Source organism: Gobius niger (assembly GCF_951799975.1).
Source record: "Gobius niger genome assembly, chromosome: 11".
Lineage (NCBI taxonomy): Eukaryota > Metazoa > Chordata > Actinopteri > Gobiiformes > Gobiidae > Gobius > Gobius niger.
In genome coordinates, this window is record NC_136862.1 from 20761177 (window position 1) to 20775825 (window position 14649).

At 39.7% G+C, this 14649-nt stretch overlaps 1 protein-coding gene across 14 annotated transcripts in view; it reads right to left on the minus strand.

The window, feature by feature from the left end:
- The window catches only part of nbeaa (neurobeachin a), a 129203-nt gene that overhangs the window by 64749 nt on the left and 49805 nt on the right, over nucleotides 1-14649 (minus strand). For all 14 annotated transcript variants that reach the window (XM_079566273.1, XM_079566272.1, XM_079566275.1 and 11 more), the window contains exons 4-8: nucleotides 12161-12256; nucleotides 10576-10697; nucleotides 5611-5737; nucleotides 3629-3748; nucleotides 1667-1813 (exon numbers count right to left, since the gene is read on the minus strand). In XM_079566273.1, the coding sequence (XP_079422399.1) occupies nucleotides 1667-1813; nucleotides 3629-3748; nucleotides 5611-5737; nucleotides 10576-10697; nucleotides 12161-12256 (612 nt within the window). The remainder of the gene's footprint in view (nucleotides 1-1666; nucleotides 1814-3628; nucleotides 3749-5610; nucleotides 5738-10575; nucleotides 10698-12160; nucleotides 12257-14649) is intronic.

Genomic DNA, 14649 nt, shown 5'->3' on the forward strand with positions numbered 1-14649 from the left:
GTTGTGAAAACCTCTTTAGTTTAAGAGTCTACTTCAGAGTATTACACAACATGTAAATAAAAGAGTATTTTCAATGCAAACACAGTAATTTCTTTTAATAAACACCATATTGTGACAGTCAGTTGAGGAGATGTCCTTGGCAAGCATAGCAGGCAGTAAACCAAAATAGTAGCTTAAAATTATAACAAATCATTTGAAAATTGTCCTGTGATGAATTTGTGAAGGATGTTTTCTTGAAAGTGCAGAGTGCATATTCATTTCAAATGCTGTTGGACTAGTCAGACTTTGGTGAAAATGTATGTAAGTGATGTAGATATCGTAAATATATCGTAAAATTGACATCAAATTCAGATGATTAGTGATCTCCATTAACCTCTAAACCTCCACCTGAACCGAGAACATTTTCTCCAGTTTAGCATTATCTAAAATCTTCTTGAAGCAACAAAAAAACGAGAAGAAAATGATCATGAAAACACAACAAAAAAAGCACAAAAAAGTAACAAAAAAGTGGTGAAAGTGCAGCGACAAAGTGACAAAAACTCAACAAAACTGTGTCAAACATGTGACAAAAACACAACAAAAAGCCACAAAAGAGCGACAAGAACTCATCAAAAAATTGGCAAAATTGAGATGAAAAAGTTATGACAACACGACAACAACAGGAAAAAGACCAGTTTAGATCCGTTTTGTAGGCCTCAGCTGTCAAATGAGAAGTTAATCTAGCCCAGGGGTGTCCACACTACGGCCCGCGGGCCAACTTTGGCCCACCTGTAACTGGCCCGCTGCAAATTATACAAATATAATTGATTATTATATATTTTTTTCATATAATTGAATAAATATATATATATATATAAAATAAATTAAAATCCATTAATAGAAAGCTGTGACGAAGGCTGTTTTTTTTACTTTAAGCATATTCAATTAAAAAGCATAGTTAACATTATATTGAATTTGCTAACTTTAATACAATAGAGCTGAAGTTATATATCTGACCTCTACTGTGGCCCAGTAGTTTGTATATTTTTCTGTATGTGGCCCTGAGTGAAAAAAGTGCTCTAGTCTAATCCCTGCTCTAGCCTATAGGCTGTAAACTCCAGTAGAGAAGCTTTTAGATTTGGGTAAAGCTGAACTGGAGAAAATGAACTCGCTAAGGTGGATGGTAAGAGGTCAATGATGTTTAGTTGCAACAAAGGCAACCGTATCTCAACAATCGAAATCCCTTTTTAACAACACAAGTATTTCAAACACTTCAAACCACTGTCTTCTATTCCAGTGATGTTCCCACCAAAGGCAAACAGCTGAGACTCTAAACACAACCACAATTCATCCACAAAGGCATTGTCCTAAGCATTTCCTTCATCACCAGAGCTAAACACACTGGCGTCAACAACGAGACATAAAGCAACAATGAATAACCCTAATATGCCAAGGGGAAGGACAGCCCGTCTTAGCGCTGTGTCTAGCAATGATTGATGAGCGTGCGATTCCTGCCGCTGACGAACCAAATGGGGTAAAGCCGCTTTAAGTAACACTGACAATGCAATCTTCAGGTTGTCAGAGTATTGTAGCAGCGCAGTGATACATGAGGCGTGGATATACAGTGAAACATATGTTGAATACAAAGGAAAGGAGTGAGGAAGGAGGTAAGGGAAGGCAACACTACCTTGTATCCTGGGCCGAGCTGGTGGATAGCAAAGATCTGAGCAGGATTGAGAGCTTCACTGAAAACGTAGATGGCCCCGAGTTGACCGCAAAACACTCTGTTAGCATCCGCCGTCTCCGAGGACCCCAGGAAGCACTTGTCATAACTCTGTGGGAAGCATAGACAAAAAGTTATTTTAATATGGATGACCTATAATGTAACCAAACAAAAGCAAACAGATGGAGCTGATGTGAGGCAGAACCTGAAAGCAATGGGCGATTTAAAGGCCTCAATTCATCTTTGCTGTGTGAACACGTCCTACGGAAGAAGCCAAAGTGCCCAGAGAAAATCCACGGTAACATTTGCCACTTTAGGCAAGTATAATGAGATTAGGGATCAAACCTACAATCTAATTAGAGTTTGCTTGCCCTTGTCCTCTCCGAGCTGGCTTCCATCCCCTGTCCAAAGGCATCTCTAGTGACACTAAATATAGTAGTTTAAGAATGTGCTCGTCGCTGCCACAATCTGACTATAGTCTTCTTTCTTTGTGCAATAGTTGAAGTTGTAGAATAAGACCACTCTGAGTAGATATACTGTACTCATATATTGCCATTAGTTGCATCAAAACTGCATGTTAAAATTCTTCAAAATGATGTGCTTTACAAATTTAGTGAATGTTTTGATCACATCTTGTGGTTTGACAAGAAGTTTTACCAGCCTTCGAAAAAGTTGATTTTAATCTCTTTGATACAGCTTTACCATCCTCTTTCCTTATTTCCGGTTTTGTCTACCCTCAATTCTCAGATAACGTATCACAATGTGATCTGTGCTTTTTTTCCAAGTGATGAAGCTTCAGGAAAAAATAGGCTTCGATACCATCGATCCTCTTAGCGTTCTCACACTGCTTCACACTATTTTTAACACATTTCTTAGCTCATTGCAGCAAGAACTGCAAGCTATTTAACCCCAAAGGCAAGCGAAATGGGAAATGTTACAGAGTGAATCCAACAAGGACTTGTGTAATTGCAGCACTGTCAGGAGCCAAACGGAGAGCGAGAGCAGTGATAAGGGCCACGCTGCTGCTCTGAGGTCGGACTTTGCCTGTCTGCTGCTGAGCAGGGAAAGTTTGGAGGTAAAGTTTTTCAGTGAAGTGAGCTGGAACATAGTTCAAGGACGGCGCAACAGAGGGCACACCTCAAAACTCTGCCAATATCTCCGTCGGGGAGGGGAGGCTGTTCCAGACCAGTACCGGGCATCTCACACAGGGGCAGCAGCGGAGTGTTTGTGAATATCTTTGGTTTGATAATTGGGTAAAGAGCGTTTTGAAAGTGACCCTGTTCTTGTTAGACTTTGGTAAACATGATGGAGAAAATCTGGAGGTGCAGGAAGCATTGAAAATAAAGAAGGCTCCTGAGTAAATCTATTGGGACATTGAAAGAAACAGCTGTCATTGCTGTGTCTATGAAATCTCTTGACACTATCAATCACACAGTCGCACAATCATAAAAAAAAAAGAAAAATGCTATTTCATGAACAATTTTAAAATAAAGATGCAGTTCATAGTGCACATTTCCAAAATAACTTCAGAAGCATAAACACATTAACAGAGAGGATTAAACAGCTGAACTCATAGAAGGATGACTTGCATTTAAACTACAAGGTTAACATGTTTAATACGGAATAAATCCTTATGGACTCAGACTCCCTATAGTCTTTAACCAACAGCAATTTGGACCCTATTGCTATACATTGTTGCAACCATAGTGCACATGTTAGTCTTTTATACTCAGGGAACCAGTGCCTTGTACTGTCGTGGGAAATATGCGAGGTACTATTGTAATCACAAAGCAAAATCCCCCTTTAGAAAATGTACTTCTCATTGTTAAAATACTTTCACCCGTCGCTGCACTGTCTCTGACCTGCTTCTCCCGCGGTCAGCGCTTTGCTTCACATAAAATACTGCTTCTAATAAAGAGCTCTTACATCGTTGGTGTTGACGTGCCAGGCCATGTCGCCATAGGAGACCAGCTGACCGTTCACATAGCAACGGATCTCCGAGTTTCTCCAGCGGTTATAGATGTGCACGATGCTGATCATGTACCACTGAAGACAGACAAACAAGAGAACAGTGTTGTTAAATACAGACATTTGCAGGTTTTTGGGTTTGTCTGGAATGCAGTCTAGCTACAAAATGTTCAATGACAAAAGGACAGCTGAACAAGGTACCTGAAAATTATTAATAGAAACATATTATTATTATAGAATAGGCAAATATTTTCCTCTTGTGCTGCATTTGTGAGGGTGTGGGGCTGTGAGGAGGGCTTCAAGGATATTGCGGGGCTTTAACATACCCTCGGTTATGTTAACAAATAACAGAAGTAGCAGCAAATCCATAGAAATCACGTTTGCTTCTGAAAGGTATTGTTCAAACTCTCTCATTACAAAGCCTCTCATCAATACTGACAAAGTCCATAGTCCAATTATGAAGTCTAAACTCCATCTATAAGCACGGAGTTGTAGTCAAAGTGACAGCACATCCAAGCTCACAAACCACATTAACTCATATGCGTAATGGACAAAACACAGTGCGACGTGGCGAGTTGTGTAAATACATTGATCAAATGGACACTCTGGGAATTTTGCTAGGCCGATTTCCTCAGGTCAGCGAATACACAAGAAGGCCATCCCATCAGCTGAATGAGGGGCGGCCATGACAGTCGGGGAATGCTGACAATGCGTTAGAAGCCAGTGCGCCGCCCTAATTGAAATACCTTATCTACACTCATCAACCCTGTCGGTAAGCACAGGGGACAACTGCAAGGCAATTCCCGCCCCGCTTTACCAAACAAGTGTCCCCGGATTACGTAACTGTCGAAACATAAGGTTAGTGCTGACTGACTTGATTGATGCCGAGTTCAGTGTAGATTACTTCAGTATACACATGAAGTTTTTTCGTATTAACATGCAGATTTTACGACATTTTAACATACTTTCATATATATGTAATACACAAACTGTACATAAACTCAAAAAGGAGTGGATGGAAGTCTAAATTATAAGTTCCCACCCTGGTAAGTATCATCCTTTCATTAATGTGGTTGGAGCCAATAGAGTAGTTGGCCGACAACGCAACAACACCAAAGCTGCAGGACACCATGTTCTGTCAGTACGAACACAAATACAGTTGCCGAGGCTGATTTGCTTTTTTTTTTTTTTTTTTTTTTTTTTATTATTGCTGATTTTTTGTTGTTATTTTGTCTCTTTCTTTGAAACATTATTCCAGTAATACACATTGGCTTGTAGTATTCAACCAATTATAGGTACAATACTTGATTTTGCGTTTTCCAAACAAGTGAGCCAATCACTTTATTTTCCTTCTGTTTTCCTTCACGTGGAAACATATCAATTTAATGGTAGAAAAATACGGTGCCCCTGCACAACAACCTCTCTACATCACCAGCACGCTACCCTGCCATCATCCACCGCCACACTACCAGCTCCTGCCGATGGTAAGTAAGTACTTCAATCGATCAATGTTACCAACAATGGTGAAGTGCTTACCATTGTTGATAACATATTGATCACTTGAAGTAGAGCACAATCTACTGTCAAGCTCTTATATGTAACAGTTCTTTTATACTCAGGTCATTGTTATACTAAGAACACCTCCTACACTGTTCACCCAGATACACAGTCTACCTTTACAGTCTATATATGTTTTTTCCCCCCACAAAAAACACCGCTATTGTTATGATTTAGCATCTAGCATCGAGCACAACGATATTTTGAGCACTGTTATTGCTTTTTATTATTATGTTAATTTATTTTCTGATATACTACCTGAGAGTTTCACTTTCAGCAGTCAATATCCCTCTTCATTTCAATACTTTCACAACATTATTCTTTTTCAAAGTTATACTAGTGCAATGTTTTATATGGTTCTCCAAACCACTATTTTTTCTTACCTTCCGAGGCTGGAAATCATATTTGACACAGTGTTGGAAGCCTTTTCCTTTTGACTTTAGCGACGTCACAATGAGACAGTTTCCCACAAAGTGAGCCGAGTAGCCGATTCCTTTACTGGTCCGAAAACTGCAAGACAAAGAGAAAGGCATCATAGTCAGTCACATTAAACGGTAATAACTGCGCAAATGTAACCAAAGTGTGGGACAAACAATCTGAAGATATATATTTGGTAGATACGGGGACAATCTCCTTCTGTTAATAGGTTAGGGTTAAAGTGCCTTTTATCAAACCTGGCAACCCCATGTGGACCATTTGCTGCATGGACATACTTTTCTACAATTTTCAAAGAAGGGTTTCACACTTCTGTCACACTTTTTCATCTTTGACTGGTGTGATGGCTGGGATGGTTGTGTTTTGCTTGAAAGTAAAACATTTAATATAAAAAAGTAGAAAGGAAACCTATTCAGATCTGCTACAGTGGCAGCAAACAGAATAGCTAATAGCTCTGTGGCAGCAACAACAGGGGGTCCACACTTTGGAAGAAACTGCTCTCATCCTCTTCACTGTATGTACATTTCTGAAAGCGCCGTCTCCTCCACACTGTCTCTCCACCACATACAACTGGAGATTATCCCAAACATTTCCCCCTTGTAAACCGGTCCTCGAAGGATGTTGCACACGCAGCTGGTCCTGGATCAGATCAGACCCTCTCTGGAGTGAATCCCGGTTCATGTGAAGGGCCTAACAGTGTTTTATCGCCGGCGACAGAGCGCCGCCGAGCCCAGTATCACAGAGGGAGCGCATCTGGGGGAGGACGATAAGGGCTGCGCCAGAGCAGGACCCCCCCCCTCCCTCCTCCAATCGTCCCATCCCCCTCCCCAAACATGTCACATGACCAACATCAGTGCCGTCCAAATATCTAGCCAGTTAAATGGAATTACACATGAGGACTAATTCAGTGGTTCTCATCTGCTGTAGCTTTGTGACAAAAGGAAAACATTCATTTAAACTTCTACAAACATGAATGGCAGAAAAGTAAAATGTATATCAAAATAGGGTATTTCCTAACTCTAGGGATATTTTAACTACATTAAAACATGGAGAAACGCTAGAAAAGAAAAGTTGATATTTTAAGACTTTGAAACTTTGACATCGTACTTTACAAGCTTTTTCAAAATGTTTAACAATCTAAAAACTAGGTTCAGATAAATCACCAAAAATCAACCCATAGCCAAGAATCCATGTTTGCTTATAACTTTGTATTCATTTACTTAATCATCTATTTAATTGTGGTATAAACAATTGGTACTGATCATTATCTCGCAGACAACCATAGTTTTCAGATACTTCAGGACTAAAAGGGACAGATCGTTGAATATACAGGTGGCCAAAACATCTATCAAACCATAAATCTCCATGGCTCTCTTCTCACCGCACGTCACGTGATCTGACAGTTACCATGGAAACGCTGTAACGCATGAGCACCGCTTATCTGTGTAATGGGATCCAGAAACAGCCGTGTGTCCTTCCTGTGTCGATGATGGCCGAAATATCATCTTGAATCTTGTTTCTTCATAGAGATAGACACCGATATTAGCTGGGACTAACTCTGAACGAGCCTGAGCAAAACCAAAGACCCGACTAGACTGGTAAATAACATACTATAGCATCAAATTACTTCAAAATACTCTATTGGATTACAAATACGTAAAGAGAAGTTGATGCAGTGTGACACAAATCCACTCTCAACAGATATAAACCAAGATTAGCCAGGGCTAAATCTGAGCTAAGAACAAACCCAGACACAACCAAGACAAAGGACTAAGACACTCATTGGCTTACACCTTTGAGACTGTGTCATGAGAAAACAGGACTGAAGCAGGTGATTGTCAAACATTTGTGGTGCTACATGTTTATGTATGCGGGTTGTGACGAGAGAGAGGTGAAGAGGCGAGAGAGAGAGAGAGAGACACTCCATGGCTCAGTAACAGCACTTACGCTTTAAATAAAAGGTCAATGATAATGAAGCTTTATGGCTAGCGGCTTGCACTTACAGAGCTAACTCTGTGGCCAAGAAAGTGCAGGGGAGAACCAAGCGAGGTTCATATGGGGCGTCATGGCATTTAAAGTTATGGCCTTGTTCATTATGAGTTTGTCTACCAACTTTTGGAGTTACTTAGACTGATGACTTCAGTGTTCAGGAATAGTTAGGAGGCTACTGTGTATTAAGCCTGTATTGTATGTTATAGCTATGGACACATGCTGTGGCTCGTTTGAAAGGCGAGACTCCAAGCTCTCCGTAGGTAAAAACTATTTAACTCTACGTGCCTCAGTTCCCGAGAAATCTTAGCTAAACAGAGGCTAATTTTGATAAACACAGATTTTTTCTTTTCTGAGAAAGTGCGTGTTTTCTGAAACACTCTTCTTTCTGATTAACTCCTCTCTCCTCTCTGGACAGACACTAATGTTATGGGAAGAGGCAAATGCCTAAATATCTGTTTGAAGTCAATTTTTGCAATTTTCGTGTGCAGTCAAACAGCCTGGTTCTCGGATTGAAAACTGTATCAGGATTTTTCGCAGTCGTCCTTGAAAGAATTTTAACCATTTGAAGCCGCTCTGCTTTGTCAAACGTGCTCCAGAGAGCGAAAAAGAAGTGTTGGCTTTACAGCTGTTAAAAGCGCAACACCTTGGACTAAAAAAAAAGGAAAAGGAACGCAATAATATATATAAAATGTCCAGATCGTGACTTTTCACATGTTTTTGATTGTAATCTATTTCAGTTCTGTTCATCACACATAAGGTGTATTAGAGTGTCTAGTTTTGCTACTTAAAAAAACCCACACAAACAAGTTTTTCCAATTTTGGCACTCAATGTGTTAAACAGTACATTTTTGTTGTTTGTTGAAATATTTATCAGCTTTGCTTGAAGTAATTCAGCTTTAATGTCCAGAACCAAGCAGCAGACACCCAAAATTGCCTAAAAGAAAACACATTACAAACACGGCTAAATATATACAGACGCATTTATCATCAACTCTACAATATTCAATTGCTGACAAATGCCAAATGAATCTCTGTAGTTAAATTAGGTTTTTTGATGAATTTTTTAGTTTGACAAGTTATTTATTGTTTTTAAAAGTTAAGTTCCCATAAGAAAAAACACATGGAGTTAGGATGAGTTTCATTTAAGAATGTTCAATGTTTTATTTATTGTATACGTCAAGTACAAGGCACCAAAAGCAATGAAAATCTATACAATACAATGTTATGTCTCGAGCGCTCTAAACGCTTGCCCTCCACCTGCTGATGTCATGAGGGGGTGCTCTTCTCTGCTATTCCAGAATACGTTGCTGGAATCATTATTAGTTCAGTGGTTAAATAGTTTCCAATACAAACAATATTTTAGCCTTATTTAAACGGCTTAATTCCCTGTATGGAAAGAATAATTAACTGCAATATAATAATGAACCCAGTCACAAAAGCCAGATTTCCTTTCATATTGCAGTGGACAGTATTTCTGAGTCTAGTATTCTTGTACTCCTTTATTAAGTTTGTTCCCAGTTCCAAATTCTGCTCATACATTTTTCAAGCGCAAGAAGTCTGGGTATACACAGGTGCACCATTGGAAGCACATACTTGCAGAGCAGCCTTGTACATTATTGACTACATCTCACAGCAGAGAATGAAGGTTAAGCTACAATGTGCCGGCGCCTGTCTGTCGGTGATTAAATGCACCGAACCCTCCTTTAAACTGCATCATTTATGTTCACTTCAGTGGTCTCCCTCCAACTCTCTCTCTCTCTGCCCAAACACTGTATGCACCCAACTTTCTACTCCTGCAGGTGTTCAGCACATCTCGATCTGTGCTATAGACCTTTCTTACGTACATGAAACTTCGAGGATTAAAGTTCCTGGGTTTTTCTACAGCTTCTACTGTTACGTATACTATTGGGTCAATATCCCGTAAATCACTGGCAGCTTTCTTACAGCTGTTTCTAGATACTGAATGTTGAACATGAGCCCCCACCCTGCTTTAAAGGCACACTGCGTAACATTTTGGAGTCTACTCAATAATACAAAACATGCTCATAATGACCAGCTCAACACAGAAAATAATCTTACTGCAGTGGGTAATCAAAGAATGGATGAAGATGAGAACCTAACCTGTTTAACTCTTAAATTCTACTGACTTTAGTCGACATCTCTTTGGAGACGAGCTGGAGACGTACCCACTCCCGGTAAAGTTACAGTCATCCTTGGACAGTCAATTAAGTAGAAATTCTATTCCTTTTATGGTATTTTTTATCTATTCCAGGCCTTTATTATAATCCATCCATCCATCCATCCATTCATCTTCTTCCACTTTTCCGTTTCCGGGTCGTGGGGGCAGCTGTTGGAGTTGCCCAAATCACATTGCACCAGCCCCTATGGCTCCTCCTGCAGGTGGTGGGTCCACGGAAGGACAGCCTCCCGATTAACCGGACTTGTTGGTCTCTTATAAGGGGCTTCTGAACCGCTCTTTGTCTGACCCGTCATCTAGGACCTGTTTGCCATGGGAGACCCTACCAAGGGCACGAAGCCCCCGACCACAGAGCTCCCAGGATCATTCGGGTGCTCAAACCCCTCCACCACGTTAAGGTGGCGGTTCCAGGAGGGGCCTTTATTATTAATCTTTCCTATTTCTTCCTATGTTTAAAGATAATTTATGTTCAGCTTACTTTGATTTAATTTTTTTTTTTTATCCAAGGGTTCCAATAGATGAAAAATTAGCACAAACTGATTTAAAAACAATGTTCCCATTTTAGTCAAAAGTTATCAAAATGGCGTTCACAACAGAAAGAAATATGTGACTGAAACCCAGGGAAAGCTGAATATCAGAGCAGCAATCCTCGTATAGGGCTTCACATTAACAGTTTATTTCTGTGACATTAGCCATGCGTTAAAGTAAATATTGTGTCACTTACCAATAAAGGTACGGTTTGTCTTTGTCTACGTTGATGTTGTTGAGCGGGTCTTGCCTGAACCACGTGTTGATGGTAAATCCGTTCTGATAAGGCCATTTGGCGATTGGTGGCAGCGCTATGGCCTAAAGGCAGAAACAGATAAAGGTCACAGCAATTAGCACCAAATATGTTTTAATGCAGCGTGTCCTTGGGCTCCAGGTGATAATGAGGTGGTGATAACTGCGTGTAAAATTGGATTATGCTTGAACCTGATAAATTAGGCCAGCACAATAAGAAATAGAACACACTAATATGACCAACGTATTGGGATGATTTATTTTGTGTTATGTTGTTTCTTGGCATGTAGTACTTCAGGAAGTTCACACCACTATATTTGATACTAAAAAAATGTCAAACTATGTATTTGTTTTTCTTACTTACTTGTAAAGAGGCTTGACAATTCTGGATTATGGGTAAAGATTGGAATTTACCACAAACATAAACTTTTATGAGCTTAAAAAAAAAATCATATAGGATCAGTGTTGGGGGTAACATATTACTTTTTTTCAGTAACTAAGGAATATAACATGTTACTTACACAAAATACCGGACTACATTATTCATTACAACTCAAGTAACTCAAGTTAGAAGTGCATTTAAAGTGATAGTCTGTAAGTTTGCAAAGTGAACAATTAAATCCCTCCCCTCTTGGACCAGAAAGCAACACCTAGTTTGCAAAATGAGGAGAGCAGGAACAGAATTTATAGAAAATAATCAAGCTTTAGCCCCCCTCCCCCTGATTGGTCCTGACAGACTGCTTCACAGGAAAAGCATCTCATTGGTCAGAGTGGTATCCCGGAGATTCTGATTAGTTGTTGAAATCAGCAAAGGACTATAGAAAAAAATATATAATAATATTAATTACGCTACGTCAAATGTCAGACCCAGTCGGTCAAATAAACACAATCTATTACATTTGTAAAACATTTAAACTTCACTTCACAACTTCACAACTATCACTTTACATGTAGGAACGAAACTGGTGTATAAGATCTGCAGTTGTGTGGAGCTGACGTCATCAAAACGAAACAGAGAGAATGAGGGAAAAAGCAAAGGAAAAGAAAATCTTTGACAGTTCTGCTTGGTGGCAATATTACTATTTTGGGTTTATATTTTGCCAAAAGTAACTCAAAGTAGTGTAACATTTTTAAAACAGTATTGTGTTATACAAAAATATTACATTTTTATAGCTGTAACTACTAATACACAAAATATTACAGTTTTAAAGTAACTTGCCCAACACTGTATAGGATAGGATCACATGGCCTAATTGGCTACATAATAAACAAAAACAATGCATCAGCTCAGCAGCTCAATGACATGTAAAAGGCAAAGGTGGAGATAACAATAAATACTGTAAATGTAAGTGTTCTTTTGTGTCTTCTAAAGTGTTTGTTTTCACATCAATCTGTAACCAACATGTAAATGATATTTCTGTTTTATGCAGCTAAAATATTTTGTCGACAAATCCTCTGCTGCTCGGATACAGTATGAAAGCATTATTTTGTGTAAATGAAACTGCCTGAGCGGTGTGAGGTTGTCTTACCGCTGCGCTGCGTCCCGGGAAGTTGAAGAAAGTATCGGGGCCGTGTCTCTGGGGCATCTGGTTCAGCACCGACAGCAGCTTGATGGCATGTCTCGGCTACAAGCACAGCACATGAAGAGAAAGTCCCTGTCATCTCGCATGTTCATATCACAAAACACACAGGAGCGGCCAAACGAGCGAACAGGACATGACACCGCCGAGCTCTCCCACAGCTCCACGCAATCAATAAGTCCTCGATCACCTCCGTCCTCCCCCTGACATTATCCCATCAGTACCATGGCAACCCCAAATCGATTTGTCTCCAGTTGGGGCGTAAGGGCAATGGGATGGGCATATGGACAGGAAAAGGAAAGCAAAAAGAGCCCAGGCTATGGACCTAAAAGTGTTTGGAAGTCGGCTGCACTTCTTTCGGCAATAGATAATGACCTCTGCTAAAAAAAATGGATGAATACATATTTAATAACTTTAACAGCTAACAAAAACTAATATCTCAACAGTATTTTTTGGTGCCTATACTACATTATTCATTATCTTGAACAACAAAACAGAACGGAAATGTGTATCAATTTAATAACGCTATTTATTTATTTTAGGAAAGTATATTCTATCATTTGTTTGAGCTGGCACAACCAAATACTAATAACTTTAATAATATTAGGTATCAGTTGTACCTTAGCTTATTCCCCCGAGTACCATAATGATACCTTTTATGTGTAGTCAGGCAGCCATAATCTTTCTCCTGGACAAGTATTACCTAAAGGCCGGCAAAGCTATTATCTATAGCTATGGCGGCCAATATATCAAGCCAATATTTCGCGATTTTACTGTATTGGGATATATCTGGGACCGAAAGTGATAGACACTTGGTAAGAGGGAAGTCATAGCTTTAAAATGAGTCCTCCCACAACTCCCTAGCCTAAGGGGAACAGAGAAACATCGCAATGAAAAACAAACTGCTGCGTATCATTTTGAAGCACAGAACCTGCAGTATAGATACAGACGGCATAGCGTCATAAAAGAGGGTGTGGCCTCGCCGAGGGGGAAAATAGAATCTTTTGGGAAACACAAATTTCGACTCTTTTTAGCCATTTTCTGGTGGAATATGAACTTATTTATCACGCATAAATAAAGTCAAGTGTAAATCGGGCCCATATGAATATTCAAAGCAGATTGTTCAGTAGAAGTGAAAAAACGTCAGTCATAGCTATCGCTAGCTAGCCGTTAGCATTAGCACGCTGCTAACATAAGATAAGATGGTACTTGAAGCATCGTGTTAGCATTCTCCGTTATTTATGTATTTATAGGTTGTTGAACCTCTAGCTAGCACTAGCTATGACTTTTTTCACTTCTACTGAACAATCTGCTGTGAATAAACATCCATATGGACCCGATTTAGACTCGACTTTATTTGTATGTGATAAATAAGTTTATATCTCGCCAGAAAATTGATAAAAAGTGTGAAAAACTGTGTTTCCCAGAAGATTCTATTTTCCCCCTCGGCGAAGCCACGCCCCCTTCTATGACAAGACGCCGTCTGTATCTATGCTAATGCTAACGGCAACTAATCAAAGCTGGGACAGAACTATGATTCTATCACCTAATGTATTAAAATAAAATTGGCCACTGCTGGAATGGCCGAGTATTTACAGGATTTTTTTTTTTACAGGATTATAATATTTTGAGAAAAATATATACGGTAATGTATAAAAATATTGGTCAACAACAACAACACTTTATGATAAAAAAGCCTTGATATTTTTGTAACATATTTCAAAATAAAGTATGTGTCGATATATACTCCGTCATTTAGAGTGAGGAAGAGGGAGACGAATTGAATATGGATGATTGACGATTGACCGGTATGCTTTGATGAGGATATTTCAATATAGCATTTAAACACGATACAGGCCCTTTAAGAGACCGCTTTGTCGTTAGGGAGTTGGTATCGAGGGGCTCTTGAGGGGGAATGTATTAAGCTCTGGAGATGGATCGGCGCCTGGTAGAAGTGTCCATGGCCCAGTGAGCAGTGACCGCAGTAGTAGCTGTAGTAGATGTGGGCTGTTCGAGAGCAGATGGGAGATTGAACGAAGGGAAAAGGACACACTGACCTCACAGCGACTGGCAATGCTTCACATAGCTCTCCTCCCTTTCCTCTCTCCTCCAACCTACACACTCAGAAGCATAAATCTCTCCCCTCGTAAAACGCATCCATAATTTCCACGGCTGGGTTTTAATACATCCGCTTTGAATAAAAATGAACCCATGGTGAATATGAGCTGGACCGCACACAAAACTACAGAGGGCAGTTAGGCTGATGATGACAACAACAAGCTGTGTCGTTATTGGAGCAGAGACTAATTAGCAACTTGTTGCCTGTTAACTGGTAAATTAATCCCATTAACAGTGACATAATGGAATAAAGACAGTGCGGGACAGAAGGGAGTGTGTATCAGGAAATCAGTGCTTTGTCTTGTTCTTAAAGGCTCCAG